Source organism: Artemia franciscana, chromosome 10 (genome assembly GCF_032884065.1).
Source record: "Artemia franciscana chromosome 10, ASM3288406v1, whole genome shotgun sequence".
Taxonomy (NCBI): domain Eukaryota; kingdom Metazoa; phylum Arthropoda; class Branchiopoda; order Anostraca; family Artemiidae; genus Artemia; species Artemia franciscana.
The window spans coordinates 24,106,851-24,130,176 of NC_088872.1; the positions used below are offsets into that span (position 1 = coordinate 24,106,851).

Below are 23,326 nucleotides of genomic sequence, written 5' to 3' on the forward strand. Positions count from 1 at the left end.
TTTCATGTAGCTTCTTCAATGCCTTGATGACGACTAATGACCTTTCTTAGTATTCACTGATAGAGATACGGCAATTTTATTTTCAAAAATATTTGTGAATTCATGTAACTTTTCGGGCGTATTTTGATCAAGATCCAATAGAATGTAACCATAAGGTTTATTAATAGCTTGATTGTAGGCCGGGAGTAAAGATTTCAGTTCAATGGCATATATTTGCTTGTTTTAAGTTATAAAAGAACTATAATCGTGAACCACCCTATAGATGGTATAGTAAATTCAATCAATACAAGTGTTCTCATACATTTACTCTCATGAAAGAGACTATAGAGAACAACAGCCACGGAAATTTTCTCGTTATAAGACTAGACCGTAAATAAAGGTAACATCTCTTGAGACCATTCTTTAATAGATTCAGTTTAATCCTCAATAATCAACCACGAGTTTGGTTCAACTATATTAAACACCCCATGTGCTGGTATGACTTCATGTCCTCTGCAATGCTCTTTATTCTATCATAGGACTCGTGCTACACACTATAACAATAATAGATATTTTCGAATTTTCCAAAGTATTTTATTATGATCTTGTATTATTTTCGTTAAAAGTGTTGTTTTACCAGACATTGATGGTCCGTGAGGAAATGATCTGACTACTGTTTTAAATATGATACATAATCCTCCAATGTCAAAATAAAATTAGCGGAACCTAACCTCAATTGGTTGAATAGATACTGAAAAAATAGAATACATGGTTACTTTAAAATAAATAAATGCACTAAATGTTTGAAATCTTATCTATATGGATATTAAAAACACATTGACGTAAAAAAATACTAGGACATAAGTTATACACTTAGAAATGGGTCCCACCCAGAGGGCAAGATCCGTCAGTGGTTGGCAAAACGAAAGACGGTAGGTGCCAAACGTGGTGGAGTAAATTCAAAGTATAGTATTAAACACTTTTTTGAAACATCGATTTCGCTTTGCTCCAAAAAATAAATAAATATAAAAAATAAATACATTAGAAAACAATATAGAAGCGTGCATTGCTAAGATGAAGATTGATTAGACCCCACACTCACCGACTATTAAGCTTTTTCCTGACCCTGGTGCCGTCTGTAAACTACACATACTTTTCGATCTGAAGTAAAGTAGTGACCGTGTGGTAGTACTCTCACACCGTCCATGCCCACTTAGACTTTACCTTAGAACATTGGTTCCCAACCGGTGGTACGCGTACCCCAGGGGGTACGCGAAACCCTCGCAGGGGGACGCGAAGGTCCCAAAATTAATTTTGTCTACATCTTTAAAACTTGTTTCTGACTCAGTTCCAACATTTCCCTCAAAATCAGATAACATAACCCATTGTACGTAATTTCAGACTCATTTTCAAAACTTTCGCTTTCAGTAACCCGCTAATTTTTCTCCATAGCCGTAAGGTCTCGATTTAAACTCAGCGGGTTCAGTATCTTGTCATCTGTTAAAATACGAAGTTCGTGAATTGTGGTTGCAAACAAAGATGGATAGATTCCTGATCAGGAATAACAAGAAGCCGAATGATGGTACCCAAAACTCTGAACCTGCACCTAAGAAGAAGAAATATGACGAATCATCGGTCAAAGTGCGTCGATATTTTTCAGAATACCTAGGGCTCGGATTTAGTGCGACAAAGTCTGATCCAGTGAATGCACAGTGCGTTCTTTGTGGTCAAGTCTTGGCCAACAGTTCCATGAAACCTGCGCATATGAACCGGCATCTCAGTACTGTGCACCCTTCTCATATCGGTAAGCCCATAGAGTTTTTCAAGCGTAAACAAGAAGCATTCGCTAGTAACTGTTTGGAAATTGCAAAAGTGGCATCAGTTTCTTCAAAGGCTCTCCGGGCTTCGTATGCTGTTTCATATTTAGTTGCGAAACAGAAAAAACCGCACACCATCGCCGAATGTCTGATATTACCAGCACTAGTGAAAGTCAGTGAAATAATGTTTGACACGAAAACTGCTACTGCCCTTCAGTCTATACCTGTGTCGAACAATACCATTTCAAGATGGATAGAAGACATTGCAAGCGATATTGTCATGCAGGTTATTGAGCAAATAAAGTTGACGAAGATGTTTGCGTTACAGCTTGACGAAAGTACGGATGTGTCAGGTGAAGCCCAGATGATCGTCTTTGTTCGATATCAAGATTGTTTTGACATAAGAGAAAATATTCTGTTTTGTCAAAACCTACAGTCAAGAACAACAGGAGAAGAACTATTCAAGGTAATTGACAAATTCTTCGCAGAAGGGGGCATCTTGTGGGACTGGTGTCTATCAGTTTGCAGTGATGGAGCTGCCGCCCTAACAGGGAAGAATAATGGGCTCATGGCCTGGATAAGGAAGAAAAATCCAAAGGTGAAGTGGTTGCACTGCATCATTCACAGGCAAGCTCTTGCATCGAAAAGGATGAGCGCACATCTGCACGAGACCCTCAACGAGGCTGTAAAAGTGATCAACTTCATCAAAGCCCGACCACTGAACTCAAGAATGTTCAAGTTGCTGTGCCAAGAGATGGGTTCAGAACATCAACATTTACTTCTGCCCACAGAAGTTCGCTGGTTGTCTCGTGGGAAGATTTTAAACAGACTTTTCGAGCTTCGACAAGAAGTTCATATGTTTCTTCTGGAGCAAAAATCTGCATTCAGTTCACTTTTTGAAAACCAGGACTGGGTCTGCAGGCTGGCCTATCTTGCGGATATTTTCGACAAACTGAATGATTTGAATCTGTCAATGCAAGGTTTCCGGACGGACGAACTCTCCCTGAATTCGAAGATGTGTGCTTTCATCAAGAAATTGGAGTTCTGGCTTAAAAAGGTTCAAAGAAACAGCGTTAGTGTCTTCCCGACCCTTGACAAGTTTGCGGACGATAGTGAAATTGATAACCTCAACACAATCTGTGATTGTATTCGGGAGCATCTGACAAAGTTGCGAGATGAACTTGTGTCATATTTCCCATCGATTATGAACCAAGATAGAACGCAGGATTGGATCCAAAATCCATTTGTTGAAGACGTGACCTCAAGCTCCGGTCTTAGTGACAAGCTTACAGAGAATCTGATCGAACTTTCCAGTGATCGCGCCTTAGAACTGAAATTCCAAAATGTAACTGTTTCCAAGTTTTGGCTGGAGGTGAAAGGAGAATACAAGGAACTAAGTGAAATCGCCATGTCTGCTTTGTTACCATTCGGATCCACTTACCTTTGTGAAGTGTCATTTTCGGCAATGTCATTGATCAAAACCAAACACAGAAACAGACTGAGTGTACAAAATGACCTTATAATTGCCGTTAGTGACATCGAGCCAAGATTTGATAATATTTTAGCAAAAAAGCAGCCTCAAGTTTCTCATTTATTTTGTACGTACATTTAAGCACCGTCATATTGGACAATAAATCTTGTGTTTTTGAAAATCTGATTTTAGTTAAGAAAAAAGTAAAACAACGATTCTCAAGAAAGGGGTACGCAAACTTTTTGGGCCTTGACTAGGGGTACGCGGACCGAAAAAGGTCGGGAACCACTCCCTTAGAATGTCGCTACGACATTATTATCGACTCGAACTGTAAAGGTTTCAAATTTCAAAGAATGAATCACCAGGACCTTCGCTCTTGGAAGTGGAACTAAATTATTTTCTACAGAGTTCCTATAAATACTCATGTCAAATTTTCCTTTACATAGTGTGATGGCACCCCGTTAAAGATGTTTTTTATATTCTCCTTGTGCGTTTGCACACAGTATATCTTCAGGCCTGCATGCACACCATGGAATATCAAGTCGCTCTCCGTCTCAAATTTTGAAAAAAACATTTTTTTTGGTGCCTGGCACTTCACTACTTCTGAGTAAATCACAAACCTTAACAGCGGCCGAGTATAAAAGGTTGTTTTTCGACCCTCGTCTTTTCCTTAGATTGTTTACTGACAAAGGTGTCAATTCGCGTCTTCGTATATGATTTCTGATCGAACTGGAGGGCTCTATGAATCCTTGTGGCATTGAAACTGTTGGCCAACATCCACCGCAAAAGAACGTGATGTGTATGAATATTTGTTTCGGGTGAAGATCAGCAATAAGATTTTGATTTAAAGGTGTTCAGTGCATAACCCTATCCTCTACCAAACATGAATTCAAGGAACAACTAATGCCTAGGCACCGGTCTATTTATGCACAAGAAAACAAAATCCTCTATCAAGTCATACAATTCGATTGGTATTTCACCATCAATTTTGAAAAACCATCCTTGTGGCTCCTTCTCCTCAATAGTGGTAACGTCAAGGAAATTTGAAGCCGAAGGATTATCCAGTCATTGGTAATTCCCACATGGCACAGACGTGAGAGACTATGCCGAAAAGTAAAATTCATATCCTAGAAAACCACATTAGACTTTTCAACGGTGCATTGTCCATTCAGATCATTTTTAGGATACCATCTCCATGGAAAACATACCCCTTTCACATGGATCTCTCTACAAATAGGTGCTGATTGGTGTCGGTGATCAGACACATTACCTAATCACTGATTTTAAGACTTAAATCCATCACCAGACGAGTAGTTGAAAAATAATAACCCAAATCTACCCCGAATTCCTTGTAAATTTATCCGTGATTTTATAGACAATACCCAATAATGTCAATTCATCACTTGCCACGTACATTTTACAATGCTCCTCTCCATTTTACACTCCCCCTTGCCCAAATTTTTTATGAGATTTCTAATCGGCAGTATTGCGTTGACGATCGTGACTAAATCATATTCATGAATTTCATCATCTGAGAAGTGCTATTTGAGAAGGGGAAGCTATTAAAATCATTACTTTTCTGTACTTGAACCAACTGGCTTAAGGATTTGGGGAAGAAACTATAGGAGTGTAAAAAAACGATTTTATTCATGGACTAATTAACATTTTAAATTAGTTACAAATTGAAGTCTAGGAGCAGCAGTTTCTTAGTTGACTTGGGTATGATGTTATAATAAAAACACATCTACCCATGCGCCATCTTCAACTGTACCTTTTGCAAACGCTCCAACGCTGGCAAAATGAATTTCAGATATTAGTTGGAGTTTTGCATGTAAACCGATAGAAAGAAGTGCTTCTACTATTTACATTACAATATTTATGGGCAATTGCCCTAGAGTTACACTATCCCTTTAAAATAGGACTATCTAAATGATCTTTTGTCACAGACTGAAGGATCTGTTGCCTAGTGAGGTCGAGAGGGTATTCTATAAAAACCCGCCTGCCCTTCACAGTGATATGTGGGAACCAGAACAAAGTGTTACTGCCATGTATAGGGACCGTCTCCAGACTCTGCATATCGGTTGTTGTCGCATCGCATGCCCTTGCCTTTTTTTCGGGCGGAGGATATTGGTCCTATTACTATTATTAAAAAAATAAAACAAATTTTAGTTTTCCATAAAGTTAAGAACTACATCTCCCTTAGAAAAAAACGTAACTCACCCCTATTACAACACATCCCTTCTATATCGATGCTAGAAATCCGTAATTTTGACGGCTTGCGAAGATAAAAGAAAATTTTTTGAAGAAAACACAAAGAATTTAATCTACCGAAGTATTTCTAATTTCTCAATTAAATTTTTCGCTTTTATTCTTGCTATAATATAGTTACAAAAGCTTTAAACAATGTCTTTTAAATATTTTAACACACCCACTTTTCTTTATCATTGTCAAATCTATATCTGCTCTCTACCTTAAATTGTCATGCAATTAGTTTTTCAAAGAAAAGCTTTTAACATTTGTCATTATCAAGATCTTTTGGTTCAATCTGCCTAGACAGATAGTTTCTTTGTTTGCTAGCTTTTAGAAAGGCACGCTCATTTGGAGTCTCAGACAGGTTAACCAATAATACGAAATTGACATAGGACAGTTATATTACCTGGAATGAGAGGTAAACAAGGCACGCCTATCTATGGTCGGGCAGGTTGGATCAATAATTTAGAATTGACACAGGACCCTTAATTTGCGTGGAATGAAAGGCAAACAAGCGTCTAAAGTCAAATTGGGCCCATCTACAATGAGTGTCAGGCAGTCTGAGAATTTTGGTACTTAGTTATTTAATGGGGGATAAAATAGGTTCTGGTACGTGCCTTGAAATATCCTCTCAAAGCATGTATGTAGACTTCCGTCTTATTTTCCTAACCCACTTTTCAAGATTTAAAAGAAGCTAAACTAGAATTTTATGAGAAATTTATATTGTAAAATACGCTATACAATTACTAAGCGTCAGAGTTACAACTAAAGGGGGGGGGGCTAATTATTATTATCAGAAAGGGACGCTTGTTTGCTATTTTTAGTTTAATGGATATCATTCACTCTCTTTCATTGATGAAATATATTTATGTAAGCGTGTAGGCTGATATTTTCCAGGTGAGAACAGCTTGTATATCTAAGCGAGGCTATTTTCATTAATTATTTAACGCTATGTATGGTACGTGTCCAAAAGTGATTATTTAAGATCTGCCTGAATACATTAATTTAGCAGACGACTGGATGCTTCGCTCCTATATAATAGCAGCTGTTTGGTAGGAAATAGGGCTTTACATCATGAAGGGCTTAATACAAATTATAAATTTTTTTACCAACTTGCTTGAAAGCGGTTTTAATGGATTTACTGAAAATATAGGTTATTCTATCATTGTGAGAATCATGCAATAGCAGGAGGGATTGATTTTTAGATTTTTATCCAATGTAGAAAACTATAGTGGCTCAAATCTAGGTACATAACCTTTTTTGGTCGAATATATAGAATTAGAGACTCAGCAGTTGATATCTTTGAGAACTATCTTTTTAGAATTGTGTGATACTTGCAGAATCTCATGCAAGACCATTGAAATATCTGGTAGAATAGCCGTTTTGTACTCCCTAGGGACAATGGAATTATTAAGTTCCCCGTTAGAATAGTAGCAGACGAGGCTTCTTTTTCTGAGAAATAATGGGAGTCCTTTGTTCCATAAGATCTATAGTCTCTATAACGGTTCTCCATATTGAAAATGGTTGGAAATTTACTAGCACGACATGACTGGTAAGCATGAAAATATTGGGATGATGTAACTACTATGCCTTTATTTAGGAGGAAGCCCATGAACGTATTTCAAAAGAAATCATGATTTGGCGGGGGGCTGAAAGTTTCTTTAAAGGATATTCAAAGAAATCCTAGTTTGGTGGGCCCTAAAGTAATTATCTAGCCCTCATAGATTTTTGATCATATCGATAAAAAAAAACAGGGTTTGGTGGGAAGACGTCTTCAATATTTTTCCCTCAAACCTATAGGTTTTTAACCATAACGATAAAAGAAAACAGGATTTGATAGAGGCCCCTGAATATTTTTGAAAGAACAGTCATGGAAATCCTGAAGTAAAGAAGTACTGAAGGTTTTTCATCATAACAATCTTAGACATCCTGAAGTAAAGAAGCCCCTAGACATCCTGAAGTAAAGAAGCCCCCTAAGGTTTTTTAAAGAACAATCTTAGAAATCCTGAAGTAAAGAAATCCTGAAGTTTTTAATCATAACAATCTTAGTAATCCTGGTGGTAAACAAGCCCTGACCCTCACAGTTTTTTTCAAAAATGGAACTATTATGCAAAACCCAAGAAAATCCTGATTTGGAATGGCTGGTAAGGTTTTACCCCCACATCCCGTTGATTTTCTTAAGAAACAGACTCCTGCGTTTCTTATAAAACATTCCCTATGACATGACATGCACCTGCCTCTATAAGAAGTTTAATAAGACCTTCCCCTTGATTCTTGGACCTTGGACTGGGATTCGAAGGGATAGGGCTCCCGTAGGGAGTCTTACGCTGTCACTACTCATCGCCAAACGAAATTTCGTGAAAAAAATGAAGTGAATTAACTCAGTTAAAATCAGTGCTACCGCCAAGTGGCATTACTTCCTCTATAGCTCAGAAGCATAAAATATATATATATATATATATATATATATATATATATATATATATATATATATATATATATATATATATATATATATATATATATATATATATATATATATATATATATATATATATATATCTTTATACTTTTAAGTCAATTAGCTTCTCAGAATTTTTAACTGATGGCAGATTGGTCCTCTTTGGGGTAAAATTGTATTTTGGTGCCATAAAATGACACAAAAAAGAGTTTTCGTGTCACAATCCTTATGGTCATAAAACAGAAAAGTAAATTTACGATCGAATGAGTTTTACCAGTATATGTCTTTGGTGGTGAGAGTGGCAAATACTAAAAGAAAATTTGCTTTCAACAATTTTGATTGTTAGTATTTCTCTTGTTCTATTTTGTGTAAAATTGTTCAATGTATTTAAACCTTGATAAAGTATTCATGAATCAGAGAGCCCTGTTATTGAGGTTGTGATGCCTTCAGCCACATAGAAGATTAAAAGCCAGAAGTAATTCCCTCTATATGAACAATATTGCTCCTCGTTGTTCACAGAAAATTCTATGGTAAAAATCTTAATAAGCTCCTGTAATACACTTATAAACAGTAATGTCAACAAAAAATACTCTTGAGTCCAAATTTTGACAGCATTTTCAAAATTTTAATTGAATTCGATCTTTTTAATTCTCAAGCAGAAAAACTGGAAAAGTAGGATGGTACTAATCAATTTGTAATTATTAATATATAAATTTTAACAGCAACAAACCGGGGGTTTAAAGTGCCGGTGCCACACATTAAGTTGTAGTTAGGACTACGCATGATTTAGAAAAATATCAAAAATTGAATTTATCAGAAAAACTGCTTTTTTTCAACTGGAAGTAAGGAGCAGCTTCGAAATTTAAAATAAACAGAAACTATTCTTTGTCTGAGTGGGATTGCTTTCTCCTTAGTTACTTGGTCTTTACTCTAAAGTTTCGCTTTTTGTCAAAACTCTTCAAAACTGTACTTAAACGCAAGGGTCATTCAATTCGAAAAAGAAGGCTTCATAAAGCACTAAAAAGCTTCAGCTTAATAAATGTGGAGCACAGCTTAGATACCAATACAGTTATGAAGACTCTATTTGTTTTTGGGACACAGTGCGCAGTAGCGATGTTAGGGGCTGGAGACAGGAAACTGGCAGCACAGCTTAGTACCAATATTGTTATCTAAGCTGTGTGTGCAACAAACAAATTGCGTTCCCGCAGTTGGTTTTGTAGTATCATCTACGCGTCAGAGCTTGGGCTTAAAGGAGGCGATAAGTTCAGAGCTCTGTACCAAAAGCTTCTTATGGGCAAGATAGGAGTTTTCATAACTGTGTTTTGGTATCTAAGCTCTGGTGCAGAGTTTAGGAGGCGGCAATCCCCCTCATATAAAATATAATTTCATTTTGTTTTAAGATTTAAAGTTACCCCTTGCTTTCAGTAGAAAAATTGGTTTTGTATATTTCATTAAATATAATGAAACGACATATTTTTTTGAAAACGATACTTTTCATAACGCAGAAAATAGGGTCAATATTTTAACGCTCTCTGTCTGGTTTTGGGTGGATAGCAAGGCTTAGAGGAGAGGCAAACATTTTTTGAAAGGTTATGAAAAAAGTATGTCAAGTAAAGTAAAAGCATATAAAAATGAAAAAGTAACAATAAGTACAAATAGTGTGCTTATGGAAAATAAAATAGAAACTCATAGAATTTAGCCTTATTGATTAACCGTTGAACAGACACCATTGGACGTACCATAACACGTATAACGTACCAGACACCATAACACGCACCATTGGACAGACACCATTGGACGTACTAAACCGTTGGACAGACACCATTGAACTTTGATGATATTTTTGGATTTGGCGATCAAACTCCGATAAATTTAACGTCATTATGTTCGGTAATTGCAAAAATTAAATATTTTTCAAGGTAGTTTTGTTCAACGTAAAACATTGAAATTAAGGTTGAGAAAATCAAATAAGAATTTCTAGTACTGGGCGTTATTGAGAAATAATGTAAGTGTTGAACACTACTGTATTATGTTGATATTTTTAATTCATTTTGAATTCCAACACTGACATATTTGTTAGTTGGGCTTTCAGCTTCATAACAACAGAAAATTAAAGCTTTTTCAAAGTGAACATCTAGGTCAACACCATCAGTCCTGGTAAATATATAAATATATATATATATATATATATATATATATATATATATATATATATATATATATATATATATATATATATATATATATATATATATATATATATATATATATATATAGGGGGAAAATAGAAATTAAACTTTTCTTATTATAATCGTTTAATAAATAATGGCATTTTATTTTTATTGGGACTTCCCTTTTTTAAGCTGTTTTCTTGCTTTTTCTATAACAAAAATTAATTTAAAAGGAACTTTCTGAAAAAGAATTTTTTTTAAAAAAAGTAAAGGTCATATTAAACTTAAGATCAGCGGATACAAACAAATTTTAAAATTCAAACTCAAAACAACCAGAAATTACTATTAAAGAATAAATGAAACCCAAAACGAACAGAAATTAAATAAACAGTCATAGCAAACAAACATACAACTGTCACTAATATAAATTAGTAAATAAATCTTAAAACAAGTGAAACTTAAATTTTCATAGTTATTATTATATACCCTTTTATGTTAGTTAGCCTCGTGTGGTATTATTATGTATTATTTGTTGTTTTTTGCCATGGTCCCAAGTGACTTTAAGTGGCGTTGCAATAAATATCTATCTATCTATGGAAATCAAGTTTGAAACGAACAAACATCTCTACAAACAAGAGGTTGGGTTTTGCCTCCTACTCTCACTCTAATAAGTCTAAAACCTACTGCGTCATTGGCGCTTTACTGAAAATGAATTACATTACAAATATTATCTTTTGTACTTATTACAACATTGAAAATAAAAATATAAATTATAACTCTAAAATAATATATATATATATATATATATATATATATATATATATATATATATATATATATATATATATATATATCATATATATATATATATATATATATATATATATATATATATATATATATATATATATATCCTCATTCAAGTGCTGGTCTATATTAATCACTAATTTAGGAAAACAGTCTTCCTTTTCTCCTTCTGTCTCTCTCTTTTTTTTTTCTTTTTTTTGTGTTTATGCTGTTGCATTGGTGATTCCTCTTTTCATGATATATATATATATATATATATATATATATATATATATATATATATATATATATATATATATATATATATATATATATATATATATATTAGTTTAATTTTATTTCTTCTTTCCAAGACTGTTCAAGACAAATACAGCTTCACCAAAAACAAGAGTTCTGATACTTCCCCTTTCCCTAACTGTGAACATCTAAAGCCTACATCGTCATTGGTGCTTCACTGAAAACGGATTATCTTACAAACATTTTCTTTTCCAGTTATTTCAGCATTGAAAATGTAAATAGAATTACAGTGAAATAAAATGTTGGACGGATGATCTCCGTCCAAAATAATTAATAGTACTATATAAAAAAAATTTTGTTCGTATTTTTTTAACTATGATTGTTTATTTAATTTTTGTCGGTTTTGGGTTTCATTTATTCTTTAATAGTAATTTTTGGTCGTTGTGAGTTTGAATTTTAACAGGCATTTGTATCTGCTAATCTTAAGGTTAATATGGCCATTAGTTTTCTTTGAAAAACTTCTTGTTTAGAAAGTAATTTTAAATTAACTTTTAATCATTTTTGATTGCAAAAAGTTTCAAGTTTTTAAAGAATTCATTATTTCAAAGTAAAATATATTTTTCAACGTCAAACTTTCATCAAATTATCAAAGCTAGCATCAAAGTGACAATATCAAAGTACCAAAGTATCAAAGTAAACAAAACGTCAAAGTAAATAATGTATCAAAATAAAAAAAGTATCAAAGTAACAGTAAGCAGCTTGTATGACTTACAGCCAATAAACCGTAAATCGTGGTTACCATGTAAATCAGTAAATCTAAGTATCACAGTAAACAAAGTATAAATTAACAATAATTAAGTTCCATAACTTAGAGCCATTTCCCCCGTGGCTGTGGAGGAGGGGGGGTTAGCCCCGGAGGGATAGTTACCTGGCCTTTGAACTATTTTAAACAAAATGACAATCTCAAAATTTTGATCGGATGCCCTTTGGGAAAGTGGGCCGTGGACTAGTTGCCCATAGATCACTTTTGACTCTTAGAAAAGAGCTAGAAATTTCAATCTTCGGTCGAATTACCCCCCTCTAAGGTTACTACGATCACCCCTTCCATAAAAACCTTATATTCTAATAATGGGCAACTTACATAACTTACAAACGTTGCCCCAGGGACTAGGGCCAATTTCTCTACCCCTAAGTTATATAAATTTGAATTTTGGGCTATTTTAAACAAAATGGCTATTTCAAGATTTTGATAAGATGTATTTGGGGGAAAAAGCAGAAGAAGGGGGCTTGTTACTTTTTGATCTCTTTCGATGGAGGATTTATCAACCCCTAATTTATAGTAATTTGAATTTTGGACTATTTCGAATAAAATGATTATCTCAAAATTTATACGTTTGCATTTGGGGAAAAAGGCCTGGGAGGAGGGGGGCAGAAGCCCTCCGATCACTTTTGATGACACTTTAAAGGGTAAATAGAACCTTAAGTTCCCAATAAATTGAGCCATCTCCGAAATATATAAGACCACTCTTATATAAAACCTTATATGCCTCGGGGCATAGCTTACAACACTTGGCTTCGGGCTCTGGGGGTCTTGTTGATCCCAAAGTTTTGTCATTTGATCTTTAAACTATTTTGAACAAAACTTGCTATCTAAAATTTTGATTCGATACATTTGGGGGAAAAGGCCCTTGGGAGGGGGGGGGGGGCTAGTTGCCCTCGTATCATTTTGAATTTTATATTTGGTACTAGCAATTCTGATTTACATTCGAATTAACCCATTCCAAAGTTTATATGACCATCCCTTCCATGAAAACCTTATTTGCCCCCAGGGCATATTTTACAAAACTTGCGCTAAGATGCAGGGGGGGGGGGGGGCTGTGTTTTCCAGGAGTTTCTGTTATACTTTACTGTTGGTCAGTTTTGAACAAAATAGCTATATAAAAAATTCGATTGCGCGCATTTGGGGAAAAGTAGGAGGAGGGCTAGTCGCCATCTGATCACTTTTGACTCTTCAAAGGGGAAATATAACTTTCAATTTCTAACCATTTGAGTCCCCTCCAGAGTTTATGCGACCACCTCTTCCTAAAAAACCTTATATACGACGACCCCCTCCGTATGAATTACCTCTGAAAAAAAAGCACTGGAGCCGTATGGCCTTTACTACGTGCAAAGCTATAGCATTGCCTCTGTCAATGCAAACTTTTTTTTACTTACTAATATTTTGGGATATTTAATTTCAAATTGAAAAAACACATTAGCTTTTGATGGTGATTTTGGGAATCACTATAAAAAGCTAATTCTTCGATTTTTTGTTATCAATCGCTTGGTTCTGATGCTCATGTCATTGATAAACATTGTTATTTACTTACCATTCCAAACTATGAAGAATTTTGATTTTTTTGCTCCAACCAAACCATATCCATAATGTTTGTAGAAGGTTCAAAATTTATTTTAGGCAGCCAACCACGGCCAACGCACAGATTTTTTTCTAATTTGCTGCTATTATTCCCTGGATTTTCCATACTCAGCCCTCTTTCCTTTGGTCTCCTCATGGTTCCTCTATAGTCAAAAATTTTTACATGGCCGTAGCCTCCCTTGTCTCCCCCCTTGCTTCTGCTCATGGCATGGGGGTCTTGTCTTCACCATGGCACCTTGCGTCTATTTTTATCAAAATAGCCATCTCAAAATTTATTAGTGCTAGAGGCAATTAAAAGAGAAAGTTGGGCTGGTTGTCCTCCAATCTGGTTTTGCTCTTAATAAGGGATCTAGAATTTTCCATTTCCAATTAAACAAATCCACTCGAACGTTTCAGCGACGTCTGCTTGAACGATTAGTTGTTTGGTAAGAAAAAAACAAAAAAAAACATTGAGCCCAAGGCTCGTGCATAAACTCTTCCTGCTAGCTAAAGGGATAACCACTCCTCTATTTTCAGAGCTCAATAAATCCTGACGAAGGCCTTGGAACGGCTTCTCTTGCTGTGTTGTATGGAGCTTTGGTTGCATCCTGTATGTTCGTTCCCACTTGGCTCATAAGAACAATCAAATGCAAATGGACCATCTGTCTGTGCATGCTTACATACTCTGTCTATATTGGTGCACAATTCTATCCAGTATATGGTACTTTGGTTCCAGCAGCTGTAATAGTTGGATTTGGAGCTGCACCCATGTGGTCTGCAAAGTGTACTTACCTTACGCAGGTAAATACTATCTAAATGTGTTAGCTTCCTTGGAAAAGTAGAAAAAGTAAAGACGTCCGTGCTAAGTTGAAAACTATAAAAATAAAATTTACTTTTACCAAATTCTATAAGGAACTCAGTCAAATCCTTCCCATACGCTTTACCAAGGGCTAAGCTGCAATCTAGGAACCAACTATTGTAGTCAATGTAAGATGTTTTTTTTTTCTTACAAGACAAGTAATAACTCCTTCTCATGAGATGTAGATTCTTTCGATGCTGCTATTATATTCGTAGATTTACTTCACAGAGTTTTTCTTCTTTTGGATTAGAGTCGCTCATTACTGAGTATTCATTACCATAGTTGATGCGAAGGTTCCTCATCCTTTTTCAGGGTGTTCAGAATAAATTTCAGCAGCCAAGTACTTCAGCCCACTCACAAGACAAGTAATAACTCCTTCTCATGAGATGTAGATTCTTTCGATGCTGCTATTATATTCGTAGATTTACTTCACAGAGTTTTTCTTCTTTTGGATTAGGGTCGCTCATTACTGAGTATTCATTACCATAGTTGATGCGAAGGTTCCTCATCCTTTTTCAGGGTGTTCAGAATAAATTTCAGCAGCCAAGTACTTCAGCCCACTCACAAGACAAGTAATAACTCCTTCTCATGAGATGTAGATTCTTTCGATGCTGCTATTATATTCGTAGATTTACTTCACAGAGTTTTTCTTCTTTTGGATTAGGGTCGCTCATTACTGAGTATTCATTACCATAGTTGATGTGAAGGTTCCTCATCCTTTTTCAGGGTGTTCAGAATAAATTTCAGCAGCCAAGTACTTCAGCCCACTCACAATTAAGTATTGTTTTATTCACACTAAGTATTCATACACCTCAATTGAAACTAGTACGGTGTAATTATTCAGTGACCTACAATCTTGCATTGAAGAAAAGGAAGACACGTGGGATGTTTTTGGAAACTGTTCACGAACAATCTTAGGGGAAAAAAATAACAGATGATGAGGTGTCATCTGTTATTCATTTTAAGATGAAAATAGATAAGGTAAGATTTATCCATGATTAAACACACATACAATAAAACACTGCACAACTCCCCCAGAGGCTCCTTGGCCATATTTCCAAAGGCCCAAAGATTTTTCAATGAAAGTAAAGAGCGACATTATGAATTGAAACCATCAGAGCTTATCCTGTATATGCTGGAACTACTAACCACCCCTGGCCCTAAGACTAAGTTTCACAAAATTGTATAACAATACTTAGAAATCAGATTCACCGCTGAAAAAATAAGTCCTTATGATTGTTGAGGGGGGAGGGGGCTTAGAAACATAGAAATGCCAAAAGGACGTTTATTGTCCTGATAACTGCATTTTTAGAGCAGGATTAATTGTAATACTGCTACCCTTGGGGACCCCCCCCCCTCTTTGCCTTTTCGAAGGAAAGTGTATAATATCATATTTATAACAAAAAAGCCATTGGGCCATTTTAAAATAGTAAATGTTAAAAGATATTACTGAGTGGATATCTTATCAGCACAAATATATTTACGTAAAAGCTACCCTACAATGCCTTACAATTTTCAGTGTGATCTTTACTTGACCTGAAGAGTCGGTTCAGCCATCTAACAGTATTGAGTAAATATAATTTTTTGCTGTAATATTTTTAGAGCAACTGAAGGGTTTTATCCATATCAAGTGCTGAGAATAGAATACATTATTCAAAAAGAGGCAATACTAGAGGTCAAACCCTCTCTTCACATTGATTGGACTAGCTTATCCCGAAAGCTGCCACACGTGGCACTAAAATTAAGTTCAAAAATTTAAGAGGCATTATCGATACTCATTTCACAAAATAAAATTTCATTCACTATGAACTTGATACTGGGAGGATATGCAGTTCGAAGTTGAATAACTATTCCTGCCCTATTTGGGGCAGAATTTCTGTTTGGTTGCTCAACATAGCAGAAATTAACACCTTCCTGGGGTATGATTTCCTTTGCCACTAGAAAAGGGCATTAGCACTTCTAATTTTCGCCCGAATGAGCACTCTTATAATATTCCATGGCCACTACTTCGATATAACCACCCTTGGGAAAAAAAAAACAAAAAAACAAGCACTCGTCCATTACTACATTTCTCAGAAAGATGTAACATTTTGTGCTTCCTCCTAATACAGGAGCATCAAACTCTGAAACAAAAGTTTTGGACATGCTAAATGTGATAGTGAAAATTCCATCGAAATTGTAGCCTCTTCTCAGGTGTTTCAGCCCCTTTTCATACCGTGCAAATTTTCTCAGACCCGTAATGTTTAACAAATAGTTTTAATTTGATGGAGTTTATACATCCCTAATTACCATATAAAGAAGATCATCTTCGTGCGATTATTACTATTATAATTTCGTTCTTTCAAGCTACAATTGACAATCTACGCATTAAAAGAAAAATGTACATTCTAAAGTAGAAACCGACTGATAAACAATCTCTCATATCTTTAGTGAGATAATCCTTTAGAATATTTTCTTTTCTTTAGGTTTTAAATTTTAGAGCTGGCTCACATTTGTTTGTGATTAGGTAATTGACAATTTTCTGTCCAAATTTGGAGTACGTAAATGTGTACAAATGCATTTACTTTTCTAATTTTGTTTTGATTCTTGCTTTGAAAGATTCCCCAAGCCCAACTCTCGTTTATTAAACGTTTAATAAATAAGCATGTGGATGAGTCAGCCGGGTGAACCGTAAAGGATGGAGTTTTTTTGAAAAAACGGGTAAAGTCAATAAAATAGTAAAATCAAAGTTAGTGTATCATAGAAAATATTTTAGGGAACCATTAAAGAAATCGGAAGAACCGATAGTTCAGAAGGGACCTGAGACATTCCTGTACCCGCTTCTGAGCAAAGTCGAAACAAACACAGTTCAACACAGTCCAAGATCACTTCTGATTCAGTGATTTAAAAGTCACAAACAGATAAGATTCCATTGAAATAACACTATAACCAAATGATGCTTTTTTTTCAGTACCATCAAAGGCGAGAGCCCTGTTTGGATCTCATAAAATTGATTTTAGCCCTAAAGATATTAAATGAAAGATTTTTTAATTGTAGATGGGAAATCAGTATGCACTACTCAATGGTGAGAAAAGCTCAGAGCCAACCATAAGTCGTTTCTTTGGAATATTTTTTATGATATTTCAGACCGCTAGCATCTGGGGAAATCTAATATCCTCTTTTGGTAAGTGAATTCTTGTTAAAAAAGATAATGGACTATATATAAATATATATATAAATATATATATATATATATATATATATTAGATACATATATATATATATATATATATATATATATATATATATATATATATATATATATATATATATATATATATATATATATATATATATATATATATATATATATATATATATATATATGTATATGTATATATATATAAATATGTATGTATATATATATATATATGTGTATATATATATATATATATATATATATATATATATATATATATATATATATATATATATATATATATATATATATATGTGTGTGTGTGTGTGTGTATGTATAAAGAATATCAAAACCTTAACGAAGAAATGTCAGTACAATTCAACCGACAATCCACGGTAAATTGTTTGTTTGTTTTTTTCGGTAAAGCGTAAATTGTGTTGGGTCTTGAGAACGCGTAGGGATTATCAGTCCTGCTCGGGCTAATTTTTAGTCGTTCTGAGTTTGACTTGGCTATTTATTGTAATTTCTGTTCGTTTTGAGTTTCATTTATTTATTGATAGTGATTTGTGATACTTTTACGCTTGAAAGATTATTTGACTTTATTTTTGCTAATTTTTGGCTTAATGGAGCTCTTTACTTTTCTTTGAAAATCTTTTCTTTAAATCTTGAAAAAGATTTTAAAAATTAATTTCTGTTCTTTTTTTATTGACTTAGTCTTTTTATGAAAAAAAGTATTGTATATCTTTTCAGTTTTCTTCTATAAGGATCCATAGCATGGGTTGCTATTTGAATGTTGGAGGAACTTCTTAAACAAGTTTTAATCCTGACAGAAAAAGTATTATTTAATTTTAATTTTTAGCTTCTGAAGTTGACCTGAAAAATAAAACTTAATCCCAAGAGATTCTATCTATGCCCATTGATAACCTGGATACACTTACATTATTTTTTAAAAATTTAAATTTTAAGAACAGAAGCAGTAATAGTAGTATCCACAAACGTTTCTACTTAATACCCCCAGTCGTTTTCGATCTATTGTATATATATTGCTGAGGTGGCATATTTGCAACCATTTAACGCAGCACCTTTTGATTTATTTTTAGAGCAACATTTAGTTTTAAAGCATAATGGAGCAATTGCATAATTATGGGGGTTGATGTCCCTAAAGATATAGTTGCTGGACTGTTCTACTAAACTGAGCAAAATGGCTGTCTAAAAAATTTTGACTGGATGGCTTTGAAAAATGAATGGGTTTGAGAGAAGGGCTGCTTGCCTTCAAATCTCTTGTTACTCTTAAAAAGGGCAACAAACACTGGCGCTGTAAGAGTGCAAGGGGGAGGACTTTCCCCTTGATGCACCTAGTAAAAACATTTTGAACAAGAAAAATCAAAGCGAAAACATTTTAAATATACTTTCTTTTCACTAAAGTGCAAATTATGTTCTGGTCTTGAGAAGGCATGTGATTTGTCAGCCATACTCATGTGAATTTTTGTTCCTTTTGAGTTTGAATAGGTAATTTATTTTATAATTTAAATGAAAAAATCTTTTAGCTTTAATTGAATAAAAAATTATTAAAACTATAAGGAATATGTATCAGTATATGTATACTAAACTGACAATCCACAGCCATTTTTTTCAGTAAAGTGCAAATTATATTCTGGTCTTAAGGAGGTATGGGAATCGACTAAGTTTAAAATTGCTGTACCTTTCAACTACACTGAACAAAATGGATATCTAAAAATTCTTATAATATGCATTTTGGCGATTGCTCGGCGTGGGTGGGGGGTTGTTGTCCTTCAGTCACTTTTTACTAATAAAAAGGGTACTAGCCCTCTTAATTTCCAATCAAAGGCCTTTTGAAGTTTATACGACAGCAATGGCCATCTCAGAAGTTCTGTCAAATGCATTACGGGAAAATCCGAGGTTCGGAGGGGAATGTGTTATCCACCCTCTGGTCACTCTGAATCTTAAGAAGGCAACTAGAACTTTTAATTACCAATCAAACAAGCCCCTCCGAAATTACCAGTTTACCAGTGTGGCTACATGATGAGCCAAACAAGTGGCTAAATGCTTTGAACGGTGTGTGGTAGCTCTTATTTAGCACGTTTCACGGTTCTTTTCTGACATCTTGGTTAAAACAAAATTTTTAAAACACTTAGAGAAACAATTGGCATCCATAAGCTTCCCGTATTGCTCTTATCTTATGAATGCTAAAGATTATACTTTTCACAAAGTCTCAATACAATTTCGGCAGCAAATCTGTTCCCACTAAAAAAAAAAAAAAAAAAAAAAAAAAAAAAAAAAAAAAAAAAAAAAAAAATTGCTTTTTGAGGTTCGAACAATTAAACACCATTAGCTTCCAAAAAAGTATAATAGCTTTCATCTTGTTATTAAATTAGTTTATTCCAGTGAGCTATTAATTACAGTTCTGTCTACCGATCAGAAAGCAGAGTCAACACTGAATCAAACACAAGTGCAACAGTACTGTGGGACAAATTTTTGTCCATACACGGATATACCAACAGGCGATGAAAAAAATTGGCTGGAATTGGAGAGTGATGCAATAGCTGACGAAAAACGCTGGCTTTTGTCTGGAATATTTTTGGGCTGCTCCCTCTTTGGATCATTCCTGGTAGGAATTGGAGTAGATCCTCTGACAAAGCAAGTATATTATATAATTTATTTCTCATGTGAAAAAGGAATAGGAAGGCTATTTTAGGAGGAACCAGGGGGCATACCACCCAACCTTTTGAAATACTAAGATAAACAGAAATTGGCAACTACTACTACTATTAATAACTCACTACAACATCAAACCACCTGAGGCCAGCACAGCGGCGCACGCTCCTCCTCCATCTCAATCCTTTCAAATCCTCCCTATGTATAATCTCCCAAGACATTTCGATATTCCTCAAATTTCTTTACGACATCCTTCCACCCGAATTGGGATTGACCTGCTTTTCATTTCGCCCTAGATAGTTGTCTGAGAAGGACGATGTTTGGTAATCTGTTATCCTTCAGCAGTTGATCATGTCCCAACTATTTATAGCCCTAGAATAAGGGAAGTCATATTTTTCGCGAATCTTACTGTTAAAAATAATCCATAGCCAAACAATCAAAACACAATCCGTCAGTAATTTCTCAAGAAAACATATACCAAATCCTCCTTTTTCTTTCAGAGAGTCCACACTTCAAAATTATACTTGGCCTCTGTAATCATTATAGCGCTCAATACTCTAATCAGGGTTTCCTGACTTATCTTCTGTCTTTCTTTTCTGACCTTGGTCATTCTTCTTTTCCCATCTTCACTGCACCCACCATCTTTACTAGTAATACTACCTATGTAAGTGAAGTATTTCAGTTGATCAATCTTCTCGTTAACCAACATAAGTTCTTCACCTTTACTTATTCCTAGTCTTAGTTAAAACTTACAAAAATTCATTTATTTTGCTAACGTCTTCATTAAGGACCTTTAAACCATCAGCATAATCTAAATCTAGGGATTTTATCTCTCCAATTGATTTCATATTTTGTCATTACCTTTTCTGTTCTCTTTTCTGTTCAAAATGATCAATATAAATAGGGATAGAACAAAATCCTCCTTAACTCCTTATTTGATACGAAACCAGCAACTAAGCCTCTTTTCTACCTTAACCGCAGCAATGTTATTTTCATAAGTAACACTAATCGCTTTAATATATTTATCTGGTATACCATACAAGGATAGGACCTTCGCTAACTTTCTTCTACCAGCTGAATCAAGCGCTTGATCGTAATATATAAAACTGAGGACTAAAGGGGTCGGAGGATTTATGCACTTCTGAATTATTAATCTAAGAGTGAAAATTTGGCCAACACATCCTAACCCTTTCCTAAAACCACGCTGTTCTTCTCTTAAAACAGTATCTACAGCAACTGAAAGTATAAACAGTATTATTAAACTAAGTAATTTGCTTCCTACAGAAAACAAGTACAGGGGCTATTAACTCAACTGCCTCTATGAAAGCTAATAAGCCACAGTCATTCTTATCACATTTTCTTTAAAGAGGGGTTATTTAAAGTTTTCTTAAAGCCACAATATGCTTCCCATTTTTGAAAATCATATTTATAACCTTCAGTACTTTATCTTTAACTAAACTCTATTGTTTTCGACCCCCACCACCCTCAAATGTCCTTCAATGAAAAATTGAAATGCTACCTCTGTACAGAAAAATCCTAGTAGAAGATTGTTAAACAAGGCCTAATGCTCTCTAAGCGTACGAAGAATATTTCAGTTTTAGTGTCTTTTAATTTTTTTTCCAAACTATTAAACTAATTGGGTCAGTTGTTTCTATTCCTTAATAGAAAAGCAATATTTCGTTCAGCCCGTCTAAGCTTTTTCCTGGGCTCTGTAGAAACTTCCGCAGCAAAAATTTGACTGTTTAAACTGGTTTCTGATTAGCGAATTATTTTAGCCGAACAAACACATAAAAATAGGGTTATGTATGAAACCTACGTAATGCAAGTTATTACGTTAGAGTATCAAACGGCCATTAATCTCGTCTTTTAGTTCATTTTTCCATTATTATTACCACCCCCTCTTCTTTCATTGGTATCAACATTTTGAAAATCCAAAACTAGTAACTATATTTGTGTACCACCTACACTTAAGAATGAAAAATTAAAACATTTGCGTGGTGGTGTTTTCTGCCCTAAACGTGTAAACAGTCTCTACGAATGAACATTTTTTACATTGTGGAACATGGATATAGCATTACTAAGAATCGTATAATGTGGCACATATTCACACAAACTATTAGGAGGGCGGTCACAGTATTTTTGAGAGAGAGGAGGGGTTGCCCAAAAACTCAAAAGCCCAAATTTTCAAGAGGTCCTCCAGAACAAAATGAAAAGAGAATTACTCTCTTAATCTTTCTATTTGGAAGAATATATTTGGGATAAGCAATTAGCTCTCCTCTCAACGAAAATATCATTTAGTAGGAAAGAAAAGCTGACATTCATACTCATACCTGCACAAAGCTGAAAGGATGAGGCGAACCGAAAGGGGATGGCACCCCTCTTCATGTTTATGATAGCTCAAGATGTAACATATAAAAAGACCAAGAGAATAAGTGATTTTTTTTTCAAATGACATTCAAAAAATACTTCATAACTTAAAACAAAAATAAGTAATCGTATCAATAATGATAATTATTTATTTCTTACCCACTTACAAAAGGGAAAAAGTGGAGTACAAGGAGAAAAGCAAAGAACTACAAATAACACAAAGAACACAAAAACAAACAACACAAATATAAGAAAAAAATATAACAATTTAGCAAAAGAGGCGGATAAGATGATTGTTAGGACCAAGACAGATTGGCGCTTCATCAATTAAATTTGAACTTAGTTTTTCCACTGAAAGAACAATATCCGTTGCCTGATATTTACTAATTAACCTTCGGTTCCAAAATTATCGTGGTAAATAAAGTAGGAACTTTAAATACCGATAGTAATCCGTCTTGGCCCTCTTCACGTCACCTTTATTCGAAAGCATAGAAAAAACAGCACAAAATAACAAAGAATGGTCGCAGAAACTCGAGTACAGCTTTGTAAGTGCTTGTCGCCGGAAATTTCCACGATTTCCAACAATTTTAGAATACCCCAGTTTAAGCTTAAATCGAATATCCCTAATCATCTGAAAACGAAAAGAACTTAAAGAATT

General features: G+C 34.5%; 1 protein-coding gene across 2 annotated transcripts in view; it reads left to right on the forward strand.

The window, feature by feature from the left end:
* LOC136031947 (protein unc-93 homolog A-like) overlaps window positions 1-23,326 on the forward strand; it is a 46,387-nt gene that overhangs the window by 4,486 nt on the left and 18,575 nt on the right. For both annotated transcript variants that reach the window (XM_065711952.1, XM_065711953.1), the window contains exons 3-5: window positions 14,126-14,389; window positions 17,484-17,610; window positions 20,049-20,283. In XM_065711952.1, the coding sequence (XP_065568024.1) occupies window positions 14,126-14,389; window positions 17,484-17,610; window positions 20,049-20,283 (626 nt within the window). The remainder of the gene's footprint in view (window positions 1-14,125; window positions 14,390-17,483; window positions 17,611-20,048; window positions 20,284-23,326) is intronic.